The 25,850-nt window shown below is 42.0% G+C and overlaps 1 protein-coding gene across 1 annotated transcript in view; it reads right to left on the bottom strand.

Moving 5' to 3' along the window:
- Positions 1-4,712: 4,712 nt before the first annotated feature.
- The window catches only part of PREP (prolyl endopeptidase), a 145,064-nt gene continuing 123,926 nt past the window's right edge, over positions 4,713-25,850 (bottom strand). Inside the window, exons 11-15 of the mRNA XM_068985049.1 lie at positions 22,382-22,518; positions 21,228-21,322; positions 17,899-18,030; positions 9,021-9,177; positions 4,713-5,442 (exon numbers count right to left, since the gene is read on the bottom strand). Coding sequence (XP_068841150.1) covers positions 5,148-5,442; positions 9,021-9,177; positions 17,899-18,030; positions 21,228-21,322; positions 22,382-22,518 — 816 coding nt within the window. The 3' untranslated portion in view covers positions 4,713-5,147. The remainder of the gene's footprint in view (positions 5,443-9,020; positions 9,178-17,898; positions 18,031-21,227; positions 21,323-22,381; positions 22,519-25,850) is intronic.

Below are 25,850 nucleotides of genomic sequence, written 5' to 3'. Positions count from 1 at the left end.
AGAGGAGCCTGGCAGGTTACAGTCCATGGAGTCACAGAGAGTCAGACACTACTGAGCAACTGAGCACGTTTCTGTGAACACAGGGGTACACGTATATTTTTGAATTACCGTTTTGTCTGGGTATACTCCCAGGAGTGAGATTGCTGAATGATATGGTAATTCAAATTTTAGTTTTCTGAGGAACCTCCATCCTGTTTTCCATAGTTGCTGTACCAATGTACATTTCTACCAACAGTGTAGGAGGGTTCCCTCTACTCCACATCCTCTTGTAGATTTTCTAATGAAGGCCATTCTGACCTGTGTAAGGTGGTACCTCACTGTAGGTTTTGATTTGCGTTTCTGTAATAATTAGTGATGTTTAGCATCTTTTCATGTGTTTGGCCATCTGTATGTCTTTTTAGGAGAAAGGCCTATTAAGGTCTTCTGTGCGTTTTTCAGTTGGGTTGTTTTTGTTGTTGTTGAGTTGTATGGGCTGTTTGTATATTTTGGAGATTAAGCCCTTGTCTGTTGTATCATTTGCAACTATTTTCTCCCATTTCGTAGATTGTCTTTTCGTTTTTTAAAAAAGTTTCCTGTGCTGTGCAAAAGCTTATAAATTTGATTAGGTCCCATTTGTATGTTTTTGTTATTATTTCTGTTGTCTTGGGAGACTGACCTAAGAAACATTGGTACAATTTATGTCAGAGAATGTTTTGCCTATACAGGCTTCTAGGAGCTTTATGGTGTCATGTCTTATGTTTAAGTCTTTAAAAGCCATTTTCAGTTTATTTTTTTGTGCATGGTGTGAGGGCATGTTCTAACTTGATTGATTTACTTGCAGCTGTCCAAATTTCCCAGCACCACTTGCTGAAGAGACTTTTTGCCATTTCATATTCTTGCTCCTTTGTCAAAGATTAATTGACCATAGGTGTGTGGGTTTATTTCTGGGCTCTCTATTCTGTTCCATTGATCCATATGTCTGTTTTAAACCAGTATTACCCTGTTTTGATTACTGTGGCTTTGTTGGATTGTCTGAATTCTAAAGGGTTATGCCTGCCCCCCTGCTTTGTCTCTTTCCTCAGGATTGCGCTGGCATTTCTGGGTCTTTTATGGTTCCATATAAATTTTTGAATTATTTGTTCTAGTTCTGTGAAAAATGTTGGTCAATTTGATAGGGATTGAATTAAATCTGTAGATTACTTTGGGTAGTATTGCCATTTTAGCAATATTAAATTTCAGTCCAAAAGCATGGGATATCTTTTCTTTGAATCATCTTTTATTTCCTTTATTAATATTTTATAGTTCTTAACTATGTTTATTCATATATTTATATTTGATGCAATGTTAAGAATATTCTTTTTTTACATTCCTTTTCTGATATTTTATTGTTAGTGTGAATGCAATCAATTTCTGAGAGTTAATCTCGTATTTCCTAAATTCATTTATTAGATCCTTTTGTGTGGAGTCCTTAGGGACTCTATATCCATTCATCTGTCGATGAACATTTAGCTTGCTTCTGTATCTTGGCTATTGGAAATAGTGCTTCTGTGAATATTGGGGTGCATGTTTCTTTTCAAATTAGAGTTTTTGCCTTTTCTGGATATGTACCCAGGATTGGGACTGTAGGATCAAATAAATGGTAACTATTTTTAGCTTTTTAAGGAACCTCCATATTGTTTTCCAGAGTGCCAATGTAAACTGTACCGATTTACATTCCCACCAACAGTGTGGGAGGGTACCCTTTCTCTACATCTTCTCTAGCCAACAGTGTGGGAGGGTACCTTTCTCTACATCTTCTCTAGCATTTATTTTGTAGACTTTTCAATGATGGCCATCCTGACTGGTGCGAGACATTTTAAAAAGACATTTAATAAAATTTTGTTAGGGCTTTTTATCTTTCAAATTAAAAATAATGCCTAGAGGGCAAAAACCAAGAGAAATTTTTAAAATGGTTTCTTGTTTGCTATATCCTGGTGGGTCTCACGGATGCAAGTCCCATTGGCTTTCAAAGCTAAATATTTTGGAGGCTTGTCTCTTAGATGCAAATCTTAAAAGCTGGAGTGCCTGATACGAGGTCCAAACCATTTTCTTGTCATGGAGAAGCTTGGAGTTGTGGGTTTCCTCCTGACTGTGGGTAGCCATGCCAGGGGTGGGGTGTATACTAAGACTGTGTCTCTGCCTCCTACCTGGTTTGATGTGGGTTTCTTCTCATTCATCTGATGTGTTGGGGTTGCTCATCTAGTTATTGGATTTCTTTTAAAACACATTGTTCTGAATGTAACTGTTGATTACATGTGTCTGTGGGAGGAGGTAAGTTCAGGACCTTCTAGTCACCATCTTGAATGGAACCCCTCATGCTTTTCTATTTTCTTACTAGACTAGTGGGTAAGAATGCTGTCTCCATTGTCCTGCCGCCAGGGTTCACTGCTCTGCTGCTTACTTCCTGCATGGGAAGTTGGACCTTTGCTAATGGTAGTATGTGGTTTTATGTTTGAGGACAAACATCTCTGCACACCTGGAATGCTTTGAGCACAGGGGATTAAATGAGGCAGTTTATCATCTGTCTCCTCCCACTGAAGTGGCAGCTTCATCAGGGCAGGACTTTTTTGCTTTGCACTCCCAGCCTCTAAAATTTGAATGGATGCAGACACAGCTCAGTATTCTTACTCATTGGTCTCAGCCCTCATTCCTATTGGCCTGGCTGCCTACCTTCTTGCAGTCCGACCTGTGCCCTTCTGACAGCTGCTCAGCCTGGCGGTAACTCATCTTTGAGGCTCTGTAAGCCTTCTGGGCATCAGCTCTGAGGTCTTCCCAGGGAAATCCTCAAGGCTGGTAAAATTATCTGATAAACATGGAGTGACTGGTGACACTTTCTTAGTTGAAATGTAAGTTTTCATACTAGCAGCACCATTTTTGTGTAACTGCCTAAGCTTTAGTGGGAGTATTAGGAAACATGACTAACTGCAAAGTTTTACAATATTCCAAGTGCATACATATTAAACATCATAAATATGACTTTGTCTTACTAAGGTAGCAAATGCTCTTGGCGTGTTTTCAAGGCCCTGTGACGAGGCAGACTGCCTGGGCAATGTATGTGGCTTGTTCCTCGAAACACCATAGAACAATATAAGACAGAGAAGAGGGACAGAACATAGGATATAGAGGTGATGTCTAATAGGGAAGACATCCTGAGATCCAGGGAGGACCCCAGCCTCTAAGTCATCCAGCATTTTAGGTTTTAAAAAGTTACCTTCAGTTTGTGGGCTCAGCTGCCCAGCTAAACTCTAGAAATGAGAATCAGCTTGGGAAAGAAAACTCCCAGATGGAGTCGTTATATGCTAGGCACTTGTATTAGCTTGTTTATTCCTCATGATCACCAGTTACTAAAGGACAGTTGGGATTTGAACCTGGGCCTGATTTCTTCTGAAGCTAAGACTCTACACATTGTACTTCCACTTTCTGCTGTGAAGACCTCAGTGGGAAAGAGGATTCTGTGCAAATTTGAAAATGCAGTGAACTTGAATGGGAACATCTTGGCTGCCTGCTCCTCAAATGACCCAGCCGGCCTAGGACAAAGGCTGCTTTAGCTTATCTATACTTATTTGTTTTCTGTCACACTGGTCAGCGGTTACATGGTAACATGGCAGTTAGCTGGTGTTAGCATCTCTGCAGGTAGCTGGTGATGATATCAGACCCTGCAGGCACTGCTAGCTAGTGGCACCAATCTTCTCTGGCGATTGGCGGGGGGGTGGGGGGTGGCTTATAATCATATTGTCAGTGACTGCTGCATTATATGTAGTGCTTATTTAAACAAACAATAATAGAAAACATGACTCCAGCAAAGCCGAAACATGTAGCCACATTTCACCTGGACTTGTATGTAGTGACAGGCAATGTGTGTCTAATTTTAGACCAGTTTGAGTAGAGATCTCAAGAGAAGCACACGTATGTATACTTTGGAAAATAGCACTTACCTGAGAAAAAAACAAGCTATCAATCAAGTAATCTTTTAAGCTAATTTTTAAAGGGTATTTTATACAAAATAGTGATTAACCTTTGCGATATTTGATGAAGCAAGACAAAGAAGCTGTTTCTTTTTTTTTTTTCATAAATTAGATTACTGCTTCCCAAAACGATACCCAAAGGAATGGTATTCAATGAAATATTCCAAAAAATGCCTTATGTGGACAAGTGTGAGGAATGGTCTATTTTTCTCTTGAAGATTTAAGGTTGGGGAGACACCAAAACTTTTAAAAAAGTCTTACTGGTTTATTTCCAGGAAGTGGTCTATGGCGATAAGAAATTTCTGATTGTAACATATGTTTGGACCATTCACTCATGTGGTCTCTTTGTTTTATGAACCTCCGTACTATGATTTCCAGGAATACTCTGTCACCAAACTGACAGACAAGTAGGTGAATAATCCTAGGTCCACTGATTTTTAGGGGGCATCCAAACCAGATGAGCCTGGATCAGCTGTCTGAGGGGTTAACACATGAGCCAGCGAGCTGCCTCTTACAGCCTCCTCCGCACAAACGGGAGCTGCCTCTTACAGCCTCCTCCGCACAAACGGGGAGCTGGGTGGATGCACTCAGCCTCAGCGCAGGGCTGACAGTCTGACTTCACTGCTAAGTCCCACAGAGAAGTGACATGATGCATGCAGAATGATGGCAGCTCTGGGGTTGCCACTCAATACAAAGGAACCAGAGAGAAACCTCCCATTCTTAAATAACATTTATTATTGTTGGAAAGAAGTCTCTCTTCATGAGAACAATGCTCACACTTATTTAAAGGTATACTCGTTATGGTTATAGAAGCAAATTTCACTGAGGTGCTCTATATGAAGTATGCCCGACTACGACTCTGAGTTCAGCAATCTAATGTTCACAATGTGTTGGCTGCCATTAGCTATGTATCCAAACATGCCTTTTTCTTCCCCCCCTTTTAAAACATGTGCCTGCACAGGGTGGAGAAAGAAACGCCAAGGGCCTGCTAAAAAGGAGAAGCCTAGAAAAGATAAAATTCCTGCAGCAGTTCTGGCCAACTGCGGCCCATGAGTGCAGGAATAGTGTTTATGTGGGGAGGCACTGCGCCCAGTGGTTTCTCGGTTTAATGGTGTGAGAGCCCTTGAGGTTTTCTGCGGCGGAGGAGGAAGAAAGAGATGCCATTTACTGAATCCAGTCGATGTTCAGGCAGCGTGCTATGAACGCAAACATGTCTGAGACTTCTTCTATCACTTTGGCGGTGGGCTTCCCGGCCCCATGGCCCGCCTTGGTGTCCACATGGATAAGCAGGGGGTTGTTCTGCTTCCGGCTGCGGCCCACGAGGTGCTGAAGGGTGGCGATGAACTTGAGGGAGTGAAGCGGGACCACGCGGTCATCGTGGTCTGCGGTGAGGAGAAGCATGGATGGGTACTGGATGTCGTCTGCCTCTGGCAGCTTCACGTTGTGCAGTGGGGAATATCTGAAAGGCAAAGGCACTTCCATGAGGCCAGGTATCAAAAGGAGAGCTGTGCGTGTCCCCTAGGTTAATCACGGGACTGGTGGGCACAGATGCCTGTGTCGTTCATCAGCAGTGAGGACTGTGGCCAGCTGCTCCCTGTGTGACCGGGTGACCACTGCAGACATTATGGTGGGCCGTGACTGGCCAGGGCTATTGGAGGCTGGGGAGCCCTGTCATTTATTTGGAAGACTGTGTAAGAAAGAAACTCACAGGGCTTCTGGAACAACCCAAACTATATGCACACTGACTGTCTTGAGGTGAATATTTTCATATTCTTCAGGCTGAATTTTTCGCTGCAACAAAGTGGACTGGTTGTCCCTTTGTTTATTATGAGAAAACATTCTAAATTGAAGTATAGTTGATTTACAATATTAGTTTCAGGTAATTCAATATATTCTTAGAGATTATACTCCAATTAAAGTTATAAAATAATGGCTTTATTCCCTGTGCCGTACAGCACATCCTTGCAGCTTATTCATTTTATACACAGTAGTTTGTATCTCTTAGTTCCTGACTTCCATCTTGCTGATTATTCTTTTAAATCACTGACTATGGATATAATAGGTGCAAGCCTTTCTTTTGTTCAAGAATTTGAAGTCCACAGTGTCTGGCAGCTTTTTGTCTGTTTGGTATGTATAAAATCTTTATTCTGATCTCAGCTTGATAGACTTAGGAAGAACACAGGTCCCCCCCAGGCCTAGTTTCTGTCTGAAAACCAGGGAACCTGAGCTGGTCTGCTGACCTGCTGGCTCACAGTCCAGCAAAAACTGACTTTGGCCAATGGTGAGAAAGTTAGTGTAGGAGGAACCTTCTGAAGCATAAGATAAATTTGCAGTTAACAAAAGGTTTTTAAAAACTACAGTCAGATTAAATGCTTCATGCTAATTAAGTAAAGTGAAAGAAATCTCTTGAGTATTTCTTCTTTACTTTTTAGTCAATAGAGCTGTCTTATTTCTCAGAGTGTTCAGTATTAATGAATGAACTATTTTAGTAGAGTTTTATTTTGTAGAGTGAATAGGCAAAAATAGTAAAATTTCTGCTCAGTTAACCAAGTCAAGACTAAAACCTTCTGGGGTTTAGTCTCCTAATAGGTTAAGATGGGGGTGACAATGGATCTGTCTTCTGATCTCACGTCAGAGGATTTTTGGATCAACCCTGGTCCTCCAGATAAGGATTAGTTCTGTGGGAAAACAAGCTTGGAAATTCTTTTCATGAATAATACCTCTCCCTACCTCAAGATTCAAATACCACATTTATGTATTAAAGATTCTGAGAAGTTCTGTAGGGAAAAAAATAAGTCTGTTAGGCTTTATTTATCCCAGCCACTCACAAACTTCGAAATCGAGATCTTTTGTCAGGGAGGATCCCCTCCAGTGTAATGGATTCAGTTCTCTGCTCACTTGGGAGCAGATGAGAGGACGTGTAGCCCTGTGAGTGCTAGGCTGGAAAAATTAAGGTCTGAAATAGGGGTATCACTGATGTCTTGACAGAAAAAAATATTAAGGACTCTCTTTTATTGCTTTCAAATTAATTTTAGGAGTATTGGGTTCCAGTGACTATTTTGTTGCCTTCAACATACAATTAATTCAGTGTTTTCAACTGAGTATAAATGGGACCTCACTGCCTAAGTGCCTATTTTCTCTGTTAATTTGAACTATGACTCCTTCAGATATTCAGCTTTCACCAGGATGTGTCAGTGGGGTTACTTGCATATTTTTAAAGTTAAACTTTTCCCCCTCCTACAGAACAGAATTTAGTAGTTTGAAAGTATTCAATTAAAAAAAATCCAAGTCGTTTTAGCCAAATATCTAAGTGGAGAACTAGCCATACAAAGCACATCAAATGAAGGAAAAAACACCTGACTTGAGAAACTGAAGTTATTGTATCAAAATCTATAGTTGACTGAGAAGACTGGGACAGGGGACACAGGCTCCTGATGCTATTCCAAGGGCAATTCCTTAATACTGTTGGTAAAACCCCCCAGATCCCTGCTGTGGGAAGTAGAGAGAACCAAGAGCCAAAGAAGAATGCAGCTTACAGTCTTGAGAATCTAGATGTTTGCTATTTTCTCACTGTTATCACCAAAGTGGTGGAGGGATATAAATATCTCAATAATGCAGTAGTTTCGAATATGGGCTTCTGGGTGGCTCAGTGGAAAAGAATCCACTTACCCATGCAGGAGATGTGGGTTCCAACCCTGGGTCAGGGAAATTCCCTGGAGAAGGAAATGGCAACCCACTCTAGTATTCTTGCCTGGGAAATCCCATGGATAGAGGAGCCTGGACGGCTATGGTCCATGGGGTTTCAAAAGAGTCGGACACAATTTAGCAACTAAGCAACAACAAAGTTTCAAATATAAGTGGTTATACTGAAGGCACAAAATAAGCTGAACTGTATTTGCATACGGAGAAGGCAATGGCACCCCACTATGGGACTCTTGCCTGGAAAATCCCATGGACGGAGGAGCCTGGTGGGCTGCAGTCCATGGGGTTGCTATGAGTCGGGCACGACTGAGCGACTTCACTTCACTTTTCACTTTCATGCATTGGAGAAGGAAATGGCAACCTACTCCAGTGTTCTTGTCTGGAGAATCCCAGGGTCAGGGGAGCCTGGTGGGCTGCCGTCCATGGGGTCACACAGAGTCAGACACGACTGAAGCGACTTAGCAGCAGCAGCAGCAGTACTTGCATATAGTCCTATTTCCTTATATTTTAATTGAGAAAAAGAATCCTATATATATTTATGTTATAATGATACCTTTTTTTAAATTAGTTTTTAATTGCTGGATCAACAAAAAACACACAGATTTCTTATCTCATAGTAAGTCAGAAGTCTGAGTTGGTTTGACTGGGTTCTCTGGCTGTCTCAAGGTTGAATCAAGTTGTTGGCTAGCTGGGCACTTATTAAAAAGTTCTAGGGGAAAACCTACTTCTGGACTCATTTCAGTTGGCAGAATTCAGCTCCACAAGGCTGTAGGACTGAGGTCCTCATTTCTTTGCCAGCTATTGATTGGGGTTGGTATCAGGCTGTAAAGGCCCCCTTCCTCCATTTTCAAAGGCAGCAATGGTGGGTCTAGGTCTCCTCGTGCTTCCAGTTTCTCTCATCTTTTTTGCTGCATCCCTGACTCTTCTCGCCAGAGATAGTGCCCTGCCTTTAAGGGTCTGTCATTAGATTAGGCCCTCTTGATAATCCAGGACAGTGTTTCCATTCTGGTCAGCTGACTAGTAATCTTCATTTAATCTGCAAAGTCCCTGCGGAGCAGTCCACAGATCAGTCAACCACTGAAGAACTAGGGGGACAGGGATCCTGGAGGACTATCTTGAGAATTCTGCCATCACATCTGTGTTATTTTTGTTCAAGACCAGATCAGAACCAGGAAGACAGATAAGTATCCCCACCACATATCCTACTTTTGCAGTGAATTACATGTAAACATGAGATACTGAAGGGGACAGTCAAACATACCCTTTTGACTATGTTCAGTATTCTACATCAAATCGTTAGCAACACAAATACATCAATATGAATCAAAACCTTACTTGATAAGCCATTCAAAATGTTGTTTGTTGTCTGAGCACCCATAATCAGTCGTCCAGGCATGACCAATGGTATATTTATGGAACTTCAACATGTCCATTACTCCAACTTGGGCAATAACACAACCAAAGAGGTCAGGACGTTGATTGGCACAGGTAGCTAAAAATCAAGATAGAAAAAGGAGGTCGTCCATCATTAAATATCTGTCATAAACAAAACCAAAAGAGAACAAAACAACACGTACATGTTTTCTGAATCCTGATGGTCTTTTTTGTCCATAAGCACAGGAAGAAACTATCAGAAATCACTTGCCCAAGAGTCTATAAGCTTTCCCCCTGGTTCTAGTATATATCCGAGAGGTGGAATATTTTCATCAGTAGTGGACAAGGAACTCTTCACGAAAATCTCTTGGACTTTCTGTAAAATCTGTGCTGCTCCCATCCCTAGCTGCGTTCACAGGTGATGCAGGATATTAACAAACTTATGCGGGATCTCAAAACGAGCCTGAGATACTGTGACAGAATAAGAAATACCTATTTAATCTTTGTCCCTGGTTCCTAAAACAGATCTCCTAAAACCCTGGAGAGTTTCCTGAGTGACAAGGTGAGAGGAGTATTTTTCATAATTCATAACTAACGCCTCTCAACCATATCTGAGCTCATGCTAATGAGGTGGCTCTTGCTGGGTCCCTAGACAGCTTCAGGATGGGGGCCGGTGGACCAAGGGACTGACCTTGTGATAGGAGGACTGGGTCTTCTGGTCCCACCTCTGACATCTGGGGAGAGCAGGGGGGCTGGAGATAGTGACTCATGGCCACTGATTTAATCAATCCAGCCTGTATAACAGAACCTTCATAAAAACCAATGGAATTTGGAGAGGTCCTGGGTTCTTGAACACATGGAGGTGCTGGGACTGTGGTGCACTAACAGGGCCTGGAGGCTTGGCAAGCACCTGCCCCAGCTATACATCTCCTCTGAAATGTTCCCAAATTTTATCCTTTATAACAAACTAGTAAATGTATGAGTGTTCCTGAGAGTCGCTTAGTTGTGTCCATCTCTTTGTGACCCCATGGACTATACAGTCCATAGAGTTCTCCAGGCTAGAATACTAGAGTGGGTAGCCTTTCCCTTCTCCAAGGGATCTTCCTAACCCAGGGATGGAACCCAGGTCTCCTGCATTGAGGGCAGATTCTTTACCAGCTAACACTGGAGTGGGTAGCCTATCCCTTCTCCAGTGGATCTTCCTGACCCAGGAATCGAACTGGGATCTCCTGCATTGCAGGCAGATTCTTTGCTACCTGAGCTATCAGGGAAGCCCTAAGAATGTTCCTGAGTTCTATCAAATTATCGAACTCGAGGAGGGGGACCTGGGAAACCCCGGTTTATAGCCATCAATCAGAAATATGAGAAGTCCAGGACTTGTGATTGGTGTCTGCAGTGGGGACTGTCCTTTGGCTCTGTGCTAACTCTGGGTAGTGTCAGAATGGAACTGAATTGTGCGACACCCAGTTGGTGTCTGGAGAGTTGGGAGTATTGGTTGGTGTGGGACCCACCCTCCCACCCCTTCCTGCATTTGGCATCAAAAGTGTTGTAAACAGCAACAGTTGATATAGGTATAGCTCAAAGCAGAACAGAGCCTAAGACCCAATTCAGAGCTCTATCAGATACTGACATATTTTCTTGTCCTAAAAATGCTCTTCTTTGTATATTTAAAATTTTATTTTTTTGATAATTCAATAAATGTTTATTGAACATCTGCCATGTGCCTTGCACTAGGCATGGGGCCTGGGGATATGTCAGTGAATAATTTAGTGGGAAAGATAAAAGAAGTGAATGGGCAGTTACAGTGTGGCATCCACTTCTGTTGAGAAAGTGAGGGTACTATGGAAGAAGGGTGTAGGCCAGCATAATGAAGTTGGGGAGGCTTTGGGAGGAAGTAACGTCGAAGCTGGCATGACTAGGAGTTAGTTGAGAGATGTGAACTTTTCCTGCTTCTGGCAAGAAACAGTTCCCACTGCAGTGTAGACGTCAGTGCTTATTCATGATACCGATTTCTGAGTCCCACCCCTGCAGATCTCCTCCCCGCTCAGAGGTGGGAGGGGCAGGAAGATGTTCTTTAAATAAGCACTTTAGCATCTTGATGGACAAACTCCATCTCTGAAGGTCCCATAAAGGACCTGGTTTATTAAAAGGCATAAACCAATTCCTGAAAATACAACTCCAAACATGGACTTATTGGATGAACCAGCAAATTACAACACAGTTCTCCCACTACTAAAATCAGGTGGTATTTTCAACATCTTTTCCCATTAAATAGTTTAGATTCACCCTAAGTTGTTCTTTCTTTTATATTAATACTTGTTTAATTCATATGAAAATTTAGTTGGCTCAAACTCAAAGTATACTAGGAATCAGACCACTTCTTATTACTTCCATCATCACACCCAGGTCCATGCCAGCATCTTCTCTCACTGAGACAGAAGCCACCTAGCTGGCCTCTTGCTTTTCTGTCCTCGCCTCTTCTGCCTACCCTAACATAGCAACGGATCAATCCATGATCCTGATTTTAAAACATGTCAAGTTATACGCCACTTCTCTGCTCAAAACTCACCCAAAGGCTTCTCATGTCAGAGTAAACCACGTTCTCTCTGACAGTGTGAGGCCTGGTTTAGGTTCCCACCATCCCTAACCTCTCCCATCACCCGCCCTTGCTCTCTGTGCCTAGCCACAGACACAGGTCTCCGGGCCGCATGTGGGCCTTGGGCACGTCATGTCGCCTGCCTCAGCTAGCTAGAATGAGAGTTCCATGAAGGTGCTGTCTGTTTCATTGCTGACATATTTCCAGTATCTGAAAAATTGCCCAGCACTTGCTCCGTACATATTTGCTGAATAGATAAATCAAATTTGTGGTTATTTGGTATTTAAGAATATTATCCATATCCTTTCTCAGTTTTTCTTTAAATTGAAGTATAACTGACATAAAGTGTATTAGTCTCAGGTGTAAAACAGCGACTTGGTATTTTTATGCATCACAGAATGATCACAAGTCTAGTTACCATCTCATCACATAAAGTTATTAAATATTAACTATATTCCCTATCTATATAGTATATCTCTGAGATATTCTATCACAGTGTTTATACCTCTCAGTTGCCCTCATTCATTTCACTCACCTTTCCATCCCACTCCACTCTGGCAGCCACTAATTTTTCTGTATCTATTATCAGTCTGTTTGCTCGATTGTGTTTTTACATTTCTCATATAAGTGAAATCATACGGTAACTGTCTTTCTGACTTATTTTACTTAGCATAATACCCTCTAGGTCCATGCATGTTGTCGCAAATAGATTTCATTCTTTCCTATGGCTGAGTAATATTCCACTGTGTGTATATTATACATATAAATCTTCTTTATCCATTAGTTTATCAGTGGGCACTTAGGTTGCTTTCATATCTTAGCCATTGTGAATAATACTAGAATGAACATAGGGGTACATATCTTTTTGAATTGGTGGTTTTGACTTCTTTGAAAAAAACTGCCCAGAAGTGGAACTGCTGAATCATACAGTTGTTCGATTTTTCCTTTTTAAGGAACCTTCACCCTGTCTGTATAGTGCAGACAGCTGACATTCCCACCAGTGCAGGAGGGCTCCCTTCCACTTCAGCCTTGTCAACACCGATTACTTGTTGTCCTTTGGATACGAGTCCTAACTGACGGGTGTGCGGCGGCGTCTCACTGTGGTTTTGATTTGCATTTCCTTGATGATTAGTACCACTGAGCATATTCTCATGTGTCTACTGGCCGTAAGTGTATCTTCTCTGGAAAAATGTCTATTTAGGCCCTCTCCTCATTGTTAACTGTTTTTGGTGTTGATTTGTATGGGTTCTTAGGCTATTTTGGACATCAAGCTCTTAGCAGATATGTTGTCTGGAAATAACCTTCTCAGGTTCAGTAGGCTGCCTTTTCATTTTGGTGGTAGTTTTCTTTGCTGTGCAAAAGCTTATTAGGTTGCTACAGTCCCATTTGTTTGTTCTGCTTTTGTTTCCCTTGCCTGAGGAGATATATCCAAAACAATTTCATGAAGACCAATTCAGTGTACTGCTTATGGTTTCTTCAAGGGGTTTTATGGCTTCAGTTTTTCTAAATATTTTTTTGAGTTTATTTTCATATACGATGCGAGAAAGTAGTCCAGTTTGCCTCTCTGGCATGAAACTGTCTAGTTTTCCCAACACCATTTATTGACAAGGCTATCTTTTCCCCACTGTTTGTTCTTCCTTCCTTTCTTGTGGATTGACTATATATGTGGGTTTATTTTGGGGTTCTCTGTTTTGTTTCATTGACCTTTATATCTGTTTCTATGCCAGTACCATATTGTTTTGGTAACTAGAGTTTTGCAGTACAGTTTGAAATCAATGAACATGACACCTCTAGCTTTGTTCTTCTTTTCCAAGATTGTTTTGGCTATTTGGGGTCTTTTGTGTTTCTTATTTGTTCCAGTTCTGCAAAATTGCCATTGATGTTTTGATAGGATTTGCACTGACTCTGTATACTGCCTCAGTAGCAGGGTGATTTTAACAATGTTCACTCTTCAAATCTATGGGCATAGTCCATCTTTTAGGTGGTTTGTGCCACCTTCAGCTTCATCATGTCTTACAATTTTCAGTGTGCAGGGCTTTCACCTCTTTGACTAGATTTATGACTAGGTATTTTATTCTTTTTTGATGCAATTTTAAATGGGATTGTTTTCTTAATTTCTCCTGACAATTTGTTAAGGTACAGAAGTGCAACAGATTTCTATATATGGATTTTATATCATGCAACTTAACTAGTTCTCTGATGGTGTCTTTAGGATTCCCTATATATAGTACCACGTCACCTGCAAACAGTGGCAGTTTTACTTCTTTTCTGATTCGGATTACTTTTATTTATTTTTCCTGTCTGTTGTGGATAGGACTTCCAATGTAATGTTAACAGGAGTGGTGAGTGACTCTCTTATCTCAGTAAGACCCTTCTCTTGTTCCTCACCTTAGAGGAAACGCTTTTGGCTTTTCATTGTTGAGTATGATATTAGCACTTGTCATACATGGCCTTTATTATGTAGAGATGTGTCCCTCTCTACCCATTTTGTTAAGAGTTCTTAATCACAAATGGATGTAGAATTTTGTCAAAAGATATTGAACCATCCGTACATCCCTGAGATAGATCCTACTTGATCATAGTGTATGATCCTTTCAATGTACTGGTGAATTTGGCTAGCTAAGACTTTGAAGCTTTCTATATCTATGTTTACCGGTGATACCGGCCTGCACTTTTCTTTTTGTGTGTGTGGTATCTTTGGTTTTTATATCAGGGTGATGCTGACCTTGTAAAATAAGTCCAGAAGTGCTCCTTCCTCTTCAGTTTTCTGGAACAGTTTGAGAAGACAGTGTTAACTTTTCTCTAAATGTTTCATAGAATTCACCCATGAAGACATCTGGTCCTGGACTCTTTGTTTGCTGGGAGTTTTCTTTTTAATTTACTGATTCAACTTCATTACCGGTAACTGGTCTGTTGATACTTTCTCCCTGATTCAGTCTTGGAGATTTTAAGTTTCTAGGAACTTATCCATTTCTTCTAGGTTGTCCACTTTACTGTGCATAATTATTCATAGTATCTTAGGACCCTTTGCATTTTTATGGCGATGGATGTGATTTCTCTTTCATCTCTGATTTTCTTTGGCCCCTATCTGTTTTTCTTGATGAGTCTGGTAAAATTTTTTCATCGTCTCAAAGAAACAGCTCTTAGCTTTATCGATCTTTTGTACTGTTTTTGTCTCTTTTACTGCTCTAATTTTTATTATTGTAGTCACTTTAGGTGTTAGGTTCCATTTTCATTTGTCTCTAAGTACTTCTTAATTTTCTCTTTATCAGTGACCCACTGGTTGCTCCGTACCATACTGTTTAGTCTCCGTTTGTCTTTTGCAGTTTTTCCTTGTAGTTGATGTCTAATCTCATACTGTTGTGGTTGGAAAAGATGCTTGATGTAATTTCAACCTCCTTAAATGTATTCAGATGTATTTAGTGGCATAGCATATGATCTATCCTGGAGAATGGTCCATGTGCACTTGAAAAGAATGTGTATTCTGATGCTTTTGGATAGAATGTTCTTAGTCTATCTAATCTAATGTATCTGTAAAGTCAGTATTTCCTTAATGATTTTCTGTCTGGAATGTTAGTCTCCTGTTATTGTTTTACTCTTCGGTTCCTCCCTTTATGTCATCAATATTTGCCTTATACATTTAGGTACTTCTCTGTTTGGTGTATAAATATGTTTTTAAAATTTTATACTATAGTTAATTTACAATGTGTGTGTTTTAGGTGTATAGCAAAGTGACTCATATATACATATGCACATATCCATTCTTTTTCAGATTCTTTTCCACAGAGGTTACTATAGAATATATGTGCTATACAGTAGGTCCCTGCTGATTACCTATTTTATATATAGTAGTGTGTCTTTGTTAATCCCACTCTCCTAACTTATCCCTGCCTCCCCTTTTCCCTCTAGTAACTGTAAGTTTGTTTTTGAAGTTCTCATTTTTTTTTTAGAACTGGTTTTTTCTGTCCAGCTTGAATGGTTTTCATTATTCTGTTTTCCATGTCTCTGATCCATTCCCTTATCATCTAATCTACTGCTGATTCCTACTAGTATATATATGTATTTTTTATTTCAGTTATTATAGTCTTCACCTCTTTTTGGCTCTTTTTATTTTCTAACTGTCGGTTAAACTTCTCACCATGTTCATCCATTCTTCTCCTGAGTTTGTGGAGCGTCTTTATGATCATTACCTTGAGTTATTTATTGGATAAAATTGCTTATCTCCACTTTGCTTAGTTCTTCTTCTAGGGGTTTTATCTTGCCTCCTTAGTTTAGAACATAGTTCTGTCTTTTCATTGTGCCTAATTCTCTGTGTTTGTCTCTGTGTATGAGGTGGGTTGGTTATGTGTTCTGAACTTGGACAAGTACCCCCATGTAGCTGATGTTCCCCAACAGCGGTGGACTCCCATGTGGTGGCCAGTCACACGGTGTAGGGTGCCTCCTCTGTAGGCTGCATGGGCCTTCTGTGGTGGCAGGGCCAACTACTTTCAGTATGCTGGCAGGCAAGGCCTGGTATGCATGAGCTGGTGCCAGTCTGCTGGTGGGGAGAGTGCTGATGGGAGCTGGGGGGCAGGGGGGACTCCTAATGGTGCTTGTCAGCACCAGCGTCCTTGTGCTCAAATAAGTTCCGCCAAATGGCTGCCCCCAGCATCTGTGTTCCCACTAGGAGTCCTCCTGTCCCTCTAGGAGGTTCTCCCAGATTAGCAAGGAAATTTGACCAGGCTCCTTTCAAATCACTGCCCATATGCTGGGACTTGGGGCATGTGGGATTTTGTGTGCACTCTGAGAGTGGAGTCTCTATCTCCCACAGCCCTCTAGCTCTCCTGAAAGGGAGATCAGATGTTCTGGGGGCTTGTCTTCCTGGTGAGGAGTCTCTGGACGGGGAACCTGCTGTGGGTCTTGAACCTCTCTCTCTTTGGGAAGGGTTACCCTGCAGTTGTGATTATCCCCCCATTTGTGGGCTGCCTGCCTGAGGCTGTAGGTCTTGACTGTACAATGCATCTGCCTCTCCTTACCATCTCATTGTGGTTCCTTCTTTGTATCTTCAGTTGTAGAAAATATCAGTCTGTTAGTCTTCAGGTTGTTCTCGTAGTTGTTCTGTAAATAGCTGTTAATTTTGGTGTGCCCATGGAAGAAGGTGAGCTCAAAGGCTCGCCATCTTGGCCACATCTCTACCCTTTCCAAATTTAAACAAATTATCTTGGACATATACATTTTACCTCCATGGGAAAATGTTTTTTCCAAGTCTATATTATATTGGGGTAAAAAAGTAAGGGCAGGAATTCCGGTTTTGACACGAGTCAGTGTATTTCAAAGACAAGGAAACAGTGAATGTCAAAATCCCCTGAGAACTGAACTGAAAGCTGAAAATTGTCACATGTGCTTTTTAGGTTGAGTCTCTCTATGCTAACCTACATTTGTAAAATGGCCCCTCACCTCCTAGTGGCACTGGAGGTGGGACCCAGCAAGCCGAGTTCAGGCCCACTGTTAATGTCCACTGCAATGCTGAGTACTGCTGAGAGACAAAAGCAAAGTAAAATTTCAGTAGCTACCGAAAGATAGGGAAATCTCCTTAGAGGCAGTGCCACACAGAGGTGGAAAGAGCAGCATCTAGAACCACGGTGCTCACCATCAACCCCAGCATCACCACCACACTAGCAGGCTGCTCTGCGTCTCAGAGCCCCATCTCCCAGGCTGCATGCATGTCAAGGGCTCAGCACTGGGCCTGGCACACAAGGTGCTCAGCAAAGGTAAACTATGACTGTGGCTATTTCATTGCTCTTAAGCTGTGGATCCGTCTTTGCATGGACCTCATTTTCCTTTATGACTTCTTTCTCTGTACCCACAGCGTTTAGCGTCCCATGGCATTAGGTCTTCAACCAGCATGTATACCTAATGATCACAGGTGGGTAGCATAGTCAGAGGGGTGTTATTTGATTCAGACCTGTGCTCCCTGAACTCTAGAGACTTGTGGGCTTGGTCTGTGGGAAGGGAGTCCCACCCAGGGAAAGGTTAGAACTGTGGTCCAGAAGAACTCAGAACAGGGAGGAGGAATGGCTGTTCAGGGTCTGATGCGCTGAGTGAGTAGTTGTGTCTTCATATGTCATTTATTAGATACCCAAATACAAACAGGTTTTGCTTTTTCTGTACCATTGCTGCCATCCATGAGCCCAAAGTAAGTCAGGGTATCTGAAAACTCCAATAGTTAACTAGTAAAGTACAAAGAATAAAACCAGTTCTCACCTACTAAGAGGCCTCCATTTGAACCTCCATTAATAGTCAGCCTCTTGGGAGACGTGTAACCTTCCTTGATAAGATATTCAGCAGCACACTGAAAGTCATCAAAACAGTTTTGTTTGTTGGCCAAGATACCACCTATAATGTGCCAAAGTGAAAGATAAGTTAATTAACAAAATACTAAAAAAAAAAAAAAAAAAGAAAAATCAGCAAAAACATTTTAACATAAGAGGAATTCAATGATGATAAGGCATAGTTTCAACTATTGATCAACTTAGACACAATGAGCTAACACTACATTTAGAAAAATGCCTCAATTTATGCACTGTGGAAATCCATGAGTACCACAACTGCTAATCCATACAGTGCCTTTGTATTTTTCTAAAACCTCTCAGAACTTAAAAGGCAAATGCCCCAAAGGGAGCAGATGATCTGTTATGATGTCAGACAACCATGAGAATAAAAATGAGAAAGCATGTCATCAACACGAACTTGTGTTCTGGGAGGAGCTGGACTCACTAACACACGACTTGGAGCAGAACTGAGTCCTCCACGGGCTCCACAGAGTATGTGACGATGGAGGTGAGCTCACTGCCTCTTCCCTGGGAAGATGAAAGTGCTCTGCACAGAGGGGCTCATGTCTCACCTCTCCTCTCTGCGGGACTTTGAGATGGGTAAGTGACTTTTGAGAACTAAAGCTCTCCAATTTTGCTCTCGGCTATTTATTCAAGAATTTAAGTAGGAATTTGGAGAAGGGAATGGAAACCCACTCCAGTATTCCTGCCTGGAGAACCCCATGTAGAGAGGAGCATGGAGGGCTTATAGTGCATAGGGTGGCAGAGTCGGACACGAGTGACTCACAAACCCAAGCAGGAATTCGGTGATTAGGTGGGGAATGTTGCTGCACAAAGTGGCTTATTAGTTTTAGTCTTGGCCCTGCAGCACGCAGGGTCTTCCCCTGCCAAGGACTGAACTCATGCCCTGCTTCAGCAGAACTGCAGATTCTTAACCACTGGACCACCAGGGAAATCCCCAGTTTCTCTAGTCTTTTTTCCTCTCTAGTCTTGAATGAAGAGGATCTCAAACATCTCCCCAGAGAATCTCGGCTTTCTTGTAGCCAAATGAACCCATTAAGAGAAGAACATCTGTAAGGTCTTAGAATATCTAAAAATAAAGGCCAAAAGTCAAAGTCATGCTCTCAAAGGAATGGATACCTGAAATAACTGCCTATGAAATGAACAAAAAGCAGACATAGATCTGATTAGATATTTGAGATTAAGTATAACCATCTTTGCAGAAATTCAATTAAGGATGAAAAAGTGCTACTGAAGAAATTTTTTCATATCAAAACAAATTTTATTAAGATTTTAATAAGAAATTATCAGTGAGTTAGAATAGCTAGGATAACTTAGTTTCCAGGAATAATATAATTTTGGATATATGACTATATTTTTTAAAGGGCATTAAATTTTAAAACTCAATTAACAGAATGGAATCTAGATTTATCAATGTTCAATATGACAGGGTCTAACTGAAAAGGTCCATTTGGGGTCCTTTCACTGCCTAAATTGGGAGAAAGTCTATGATCAATCTAAACACAGGTAAGCAACTTTCAGCTTCAGTCAAGCGGCAAACTTCCTTCCCGCCAAGGCTTTTGGAAAATAACTTGGTTATATTTAATACAGAGCTGAGAAAGTTGACCAAGGCCAAGGGAGGCCCTCTTCCCTATCAGAGCTCAGTGGACCACCTAAGGAACGGGAGAATTTCACGGTGAAGAACTTGGGTCCTTTGAGAAGGCCACAGTGTCAGGAGTCCATGCAGGTAGGTGTTTAAGTGTGTACATGAAAAGTTTTAAACCAGAAAATCAGGTGAATCAAGGGCTCCAGACTTAGCATATTGGTTTGGGATGTAAGTCAAACATATTACCATTTTATTTTTAAAAAATAAAGCTGAGATTTTATTTTTATTCTCCCTTTATTAGTCATCTCTTAATATCACAGTTTCACAGTATGATTTTAGTGTGACTAAACTCTAATATCAGGTCCAAGTCAAACTTCTACAATAAATTCTATGCTGTTCCAAGTACAATGACAATCGATAAGGCCTTCAGGGATGACACCTGGCAGCAGTTGGCCCAACAATGGCTGGGGCCCCATGTGTTCACTGGGGACATTCACTCTTGCTAAGATGCTCAAATAGTTTGCTGTCTAACATTGGTCCCTGGGGGTGCGTGCTGAAGACCTAGGGGTCAGTTCTGGGTCTTTCCTGCCTCCTGACACCTAATAGTTGCTTAGGAAGAATTTTCTTTACAGATCTACCCTCATCTTTGTTGATCGGATTTGATGCAGCACACCAGAGCCTCTGGCCTCAGGAGGCAGAGAAGAACAGGCACGTTTATGGATCTGAAGAATGGTCTTGGATGCTCTTCCTGTGGAAGAAGGGCCCCCTTGCCTGATGCTGCCCCTGGGCACTGGGGTCCGCCCTTGGGCCTGCAGACTGTCTTCTACATGATGGCTGATGTCGAGAGGGGAGTGAAGGTGCCTCCCCCAAACACAGGAATAAGACAATGGAAGAGCATCTTCTGCAAGTTATTGATTCGTCTATACATTTCAGATACACACAAGCCTGGGAGACAGGGCCTGCTCCATATAGAGAGAGAAGGAAAAGACAGGGCTTTAAAAATAAAGACCGCCATAATGTTTTTAATTTCCTCAAGCAACCAGATCCCATGCTTCAGGAGGCCAGAGATTGAGTCGTTAAAACCAGAAAAGAATTAACAACTGCGTTGAGTTTAATAAAAACTGCACATGATAGAGTCCCAACAGTAATGCTAGGGGGGATGCTTTGAAAACTTGGAGAAAACAAGCAAAAGATGCTAGGACTAGGGACTAGGAAAGCTCTATTTTAGAGAGATTTTTTCTCTTAAGAGAAAATAACCTGGTTTTGCAGTCTGTTTTAAGAGAGCGTGGCTTTCACTGTTTAGCATTATCTGGCTAACAGAGGACACAATAAATACCAAAAGTTATCCCCCAGACTCACTTCTGACAGTGATAGATAAAAATGTACCCCATATATTGCTAAAAAAATTGATTATTGTATGAAGGGGATGCTTCTGAAAAATATGTACTTCATTAAAATAGACTGCAAAGGAAAATGTGAAAAGACTGAGCTGTTAATTTAAACAGACACTGAAACTACAGTTTTAATTTAGAAAGGCGGGGATACTGTCAGCAGTGTGTCTGGAAGCATCCTTATTTTTCATGTCTTGTCTCTTCTGCTCCTAACCCCTCGGCTAGACTGTCCATATTTGTGTTTCTGCAGAGAACACGCCTCACCTTTATGCCATGTCTCTCCGTATTCGCCACCTCCTCTGATGTTGGCCACTGCAAGGACACCACCCATGTGTCTCACGAAGATGAGCCTGGACACACTGCGAGATGGTAAAAGGGTTAACTGCCACGAAGTGCCCGGCGAGGATCGTACTGGCTCCCTCCACCACACACGTACCCCTGAAGACACTCCACACGTGGTATCATCTGAACGGGAGCCCAGTGCTTACATAGTTCACTTAAAACAAGCAGTGTAAAACTTCTGACTGATTAACTGCAAAGCTCAGACATTTTCACGAGCATTCAGTATACCTCACTTTGAACAACTGTCTTGGCAAACAAAACACTGCCAAGCCACCTGACCCAGCCCTGGCGTGAACACCCAGTACTCGCTCCTGCTACACCATTTTTTCCAGTATCTTTCTCCAAATTAAGTTGGAAAAAAGAAAGAAAGCTGTTTCTGAAGTATGACTTTTACACAGGTTTCTCAGAGATTTACATGTTAAACTAGGCGTGAGAGAGACAGAAGAGATCAAGGACACAGACCAGAAAACAAGAATGGAGTGCCCAGGGCTAGAGGATGTTTTCTAGAAACAAACAGAAGAAACTATAGCACAAAGCTTCTTTACAAAATTTAGATTTTATGTTTTCCTCCTTCTCTTTCCACTGACCCTAACAGTATTAGTACTGAGGTTTTTTCTCTGCTTGCTGTAACTGAAACTAATTTTGCTTTGAAAACTATTTCTGAAATTCTATCATTCTTTCTTTCAGTAACTGAGGAAAGGACAGGCTTCGGCAGCCCGAGGCTCTGGATGGTCTGGGTGCTAACTTCCTGGATGCTGAAGATCAGAGGAAGGAGAGCTGAGGTAGGTGATCAGACCAGACACTCACGTGGTCTTTCCTTCAACATTTTCCCTACACCTTGGATGGTCTCTGCTGAAACTACCAGCATATCCAGTGGCTCAGAAAAGAAAACATGTAAGTACACTTCTTACTCATCTCAACTCCCAACACAGAACAGGCTTAATAAATACACACAATGAAAGACAAGATTTGTGGGGACCAAGGGAAGGGGGTTCAGGTGCAGACACAGTCTAGACCAGCCTCTGGCTTCTCCTACTGTTTGCAGAAGATCAGATACACAGAGGTGCCATGCTTACCTGTAGTTGGGTGTGATAGATATGTTGAAGCCACCGTAGCCATATAGGAAAGCAGGGTGAGAGCCATCCAATTTTATGCCCTTTTTATGCACGATGAACATTGGAATCTTTGTACCATCCTTGCTAGGGTAGAAAATCTAGAACAGAAGAAAGCAGAGTAGTTAGATTTCACATTCCTGAGTAAGCACTTGAATGCTTCTACATGGGAAAAGCAGGTAGTGAATTTTTTAAGACGCAGAGTGGCACAGTGAAAACCCAGTACCACTAAAGGGCTAGGTGATGACAAAGCATATTTCAATTTTTATGGAGACAGTGTGGAGTAGTGAACTCAGGCAGACTTGACTTTGAATTCTTATTCACTGTCAAAAGCTAGGTAACCCCGGGCAAGTTGTCTGTTCTCAGCCTTATTTCTTTATCCCTAAAATGTGGCTGTCATGCCCACCTCTTAGGGTCTCCATGAGGCCCAACTAAGAGAAGAGGCATTCAGGTTGCTCCTCCTGAGCATCTCCTCCCCCAGCGCTGGAAAGTCAGATTTGGCTTTTCTGCCGAACAGTCCAATTGAGGAAGACAATTTCTCTAGGAGAGACAGTTTATATTCAGCCTACTCTTTAAATGTTAAGACACTCGTCATTTTTCTATGTTCACCTACTAAATAAACATTAGCAACAACAAAATGCGTGTGAGCTTTATAGAGTAAATGAGGAACAACACAGAAATCCTATTGTTTTGATTAAACAATGACACTTTCTCCAGTATTGATAAGGAAGGCTCATCAAACCTTCCTGAGTCTGGACATACTCAGGCAAGGTCAGTTAACATTTCTAGATTCATTACATTTTGGGTAAAAGAAATAAGAGAAAAAGGATTAGCAAGAGAACGTGAAATGCTATTCAAACAGTAAGACACACAAAAAGCACTAAGTCACCCAAAGCTGATAGTGGCTTGTTCCAGACAAAAATCTGTAAACAGCTTTCTCTTTGGGGAAACATGGTGTCTTTATCCCAAATGACACCTGTAAAGTGCCCCTGCTTAGAAACATCTTTCTAATAACTTCACAGTCAAAGACACAAACGTCTACAGTCACTGTAACTTGGAGCCATATTCTATCCAAAGCTTTTTAAGGTAGCAGTTCTACTGTAGGAAGTTGCCACAAAGTCTTTGGAAACAGTGAGGGGTGGGCAGGAGAGAGGGGGAAGTCGAGGCAGATTTGGAGAAAGGCACTACTACTGGGTCACAATTAATGCCTGCAAAGTCTGGTTTTTTTTGGAACCTGCCAAGAAATAATATAACAAGCATTTGCTTCTGACTTTGGAGAGAAATACTGAGACAGTACATAAATTTGGTCGTTAAGGAATCATGGAGAATACAGTGCAGAGTTCAAAATCATTCAACGGGACAGAGTCTTATTTAAAGTTACTGAGTGCCAGTTAGCAGCCACTAATAGAAAATAACTGTGTGGGCAGGACAAGCAAATGCAGCGGCAGAGGAACAAGTGATGGCCTGGGGTAATGCACTAACACAGGGCCCTCGATCAGGAGTGATCTAACCACAGAGGCAGCCGCATCCAGGAGCGAACGGTCTCACATGATTCTGCCCTAACGAATACAGCTGCCTCCCAACTTCCCACCTGCCCTCCAACCCCGGCCCCACACCTATCCCCTCTTTGGTCCATCTGAGCTCTCTTCAGGCCACAGCCCCTCTGCACCAGCCAGCTGCACTGGTGCACCTCTGTCCCCACTAAGCTCTCAGGCCCTCCTCTTTGCTACCACCTGGAGGAGGATTTCCAGTGCCTGAACTGGTCTGTTCCCATCTGTTTCCAGGACAAAAAAGAACACAATCCAAAGCACAAAGGCTCCCTTATGCCTGTAGCTGCAAAAAATGTACCTAAGCTGCTGTGGTTCACATGTTAAAATAACAACATTGTAAACACTGTCCCAAAGTGAAGGAGCGCTGCGAGGATGATTACAACAATATCATCTTCAAGACAACGCCTTAAAAGAAGGTTAGTTCAGACTTGAACATGCACACTTAACATATGTATACAGGTTTTTTCAAATTTCTCTATATAGACACAGAACAGTATTTTATGCCATTTCATTTCATCTATGGAATGGCAACTGATAATAAACTTAACCTGACTCTCTAAACTGATTCCTCCTGAAGCCACTTCCTTCAAAACTTTTCTTTCAGAGGCTTTGTGGGTATTTTCTTTGTAGATCTGCTCATGAGATCTCCTGTAATGAGGAGAAGCTCATTTCCTTGTTCTTCCCAAACCTGGCCCAATCAAAAAGCTCCACCTCAGAATCTACACTTGTGGTTCTTGAACCTTATTGGTTAGACCTAAGCATCTGGTGGCTCAGATGGTAAAGCGTCTGCCTAGAACGTGGGAGACCCGGGTTTGATCCCTGGGTCGGGAAGATCCCCTGAAGAAGGAAATGGCACCCCACTCCAGTACTCTTGCCTGGAAAATCCCATGGACAGAGGATCCTGGTAGGCTCCAGTTCATGGGGTCACAAAGAGTCGGACATGACTGAGGGACTTCACTCACTAAAGCATCTGGCATAAACATGTTAAAAATGCCATTTCCTAGGCGTCATTCCCAGGAATTTGGACCCCACAGTGTGGGGTGGATGCCCAAATCTGCAGATTCAGCCCATCTGCTGGCTCTCCTGATGCAGGTGGATCTAAGCTCAAAAAACGAGTCACGATGTTGACCTGTATCATCCCCTCTAGCCTCCTCAGTTACATCAACCACAACCAGGTACTTTCCCACAGTCCTTGACAATTCAATCTCAGACTCTACTTCTCTTGACCCAGTTTCCCTGCGATTTTCTTTAGTGGCTAGTGATTTTCTTTCAGCGACTGGTGCGCCTGTCCTGCCTGGATGCCTTAGAGGCATCTCTGCTGCCACCACACCTTATCCACTTGTTCATTCAAGTATCTGCTGCATGTCCATTATGTGCCCAGCACTGTGCCGAGACATACAGATGGACACTACCTGGATAATTCCTTCTGTCGTGAACTTAGCGTCTCCAGAGTCAAGCTGACAGGTACTGCAAACACCCATCCCTTGGCCCTGGAGAACTTGGAGTGCTTCTGAAAGGAACTCATTTCCCCCGTGACTCCAACTTGTTCCACCTTCTCTTCGTTACTCCTGAGGTATCTTCCTTTTTTCTTTCCTTTTTTTAAAAAAACTTTCATTACAAAACTCAAACAGGGGCTCTGTATCAACCTAGAGGGGTGGGATGGGGAGGGAGAATGGAAGGAGGTTCAAAAGGGAGGCGACATATATATATATATATATATATACACACACACCTATGGCTGATTCATGTTGAGGTTTGACAGAAAACAACAAAATTCTGTAAAGCAATTATCCTTCAATTAAAAAATAAATTAAAAAAAAAAACTTTCATTACAACATTCAGTCCCTTATATCTCTCTGGCTCTGTCAGCCTGCCTTGGGTTT

Source organism: Capricornis sumatraensis, chromosome 13, assembly GCF_032405125.1.
Source record: "Capricornis sumatraensis isolate serow.1 chromosome 13, serow.2, whole genome shotgun sequence".
Classification (NCBI taxonomy): Eukaryota; Metazoa; Chordata; class Mammalia; order Artiodactyla; family Bovidae; genus Capricornis; species Capricornis sumatraensis.
The sequence above is the reverse complement of the archived record's forward strand: the minus strand, read 5'-3'. Positions and strand labels throughout refer to the sequence as shown.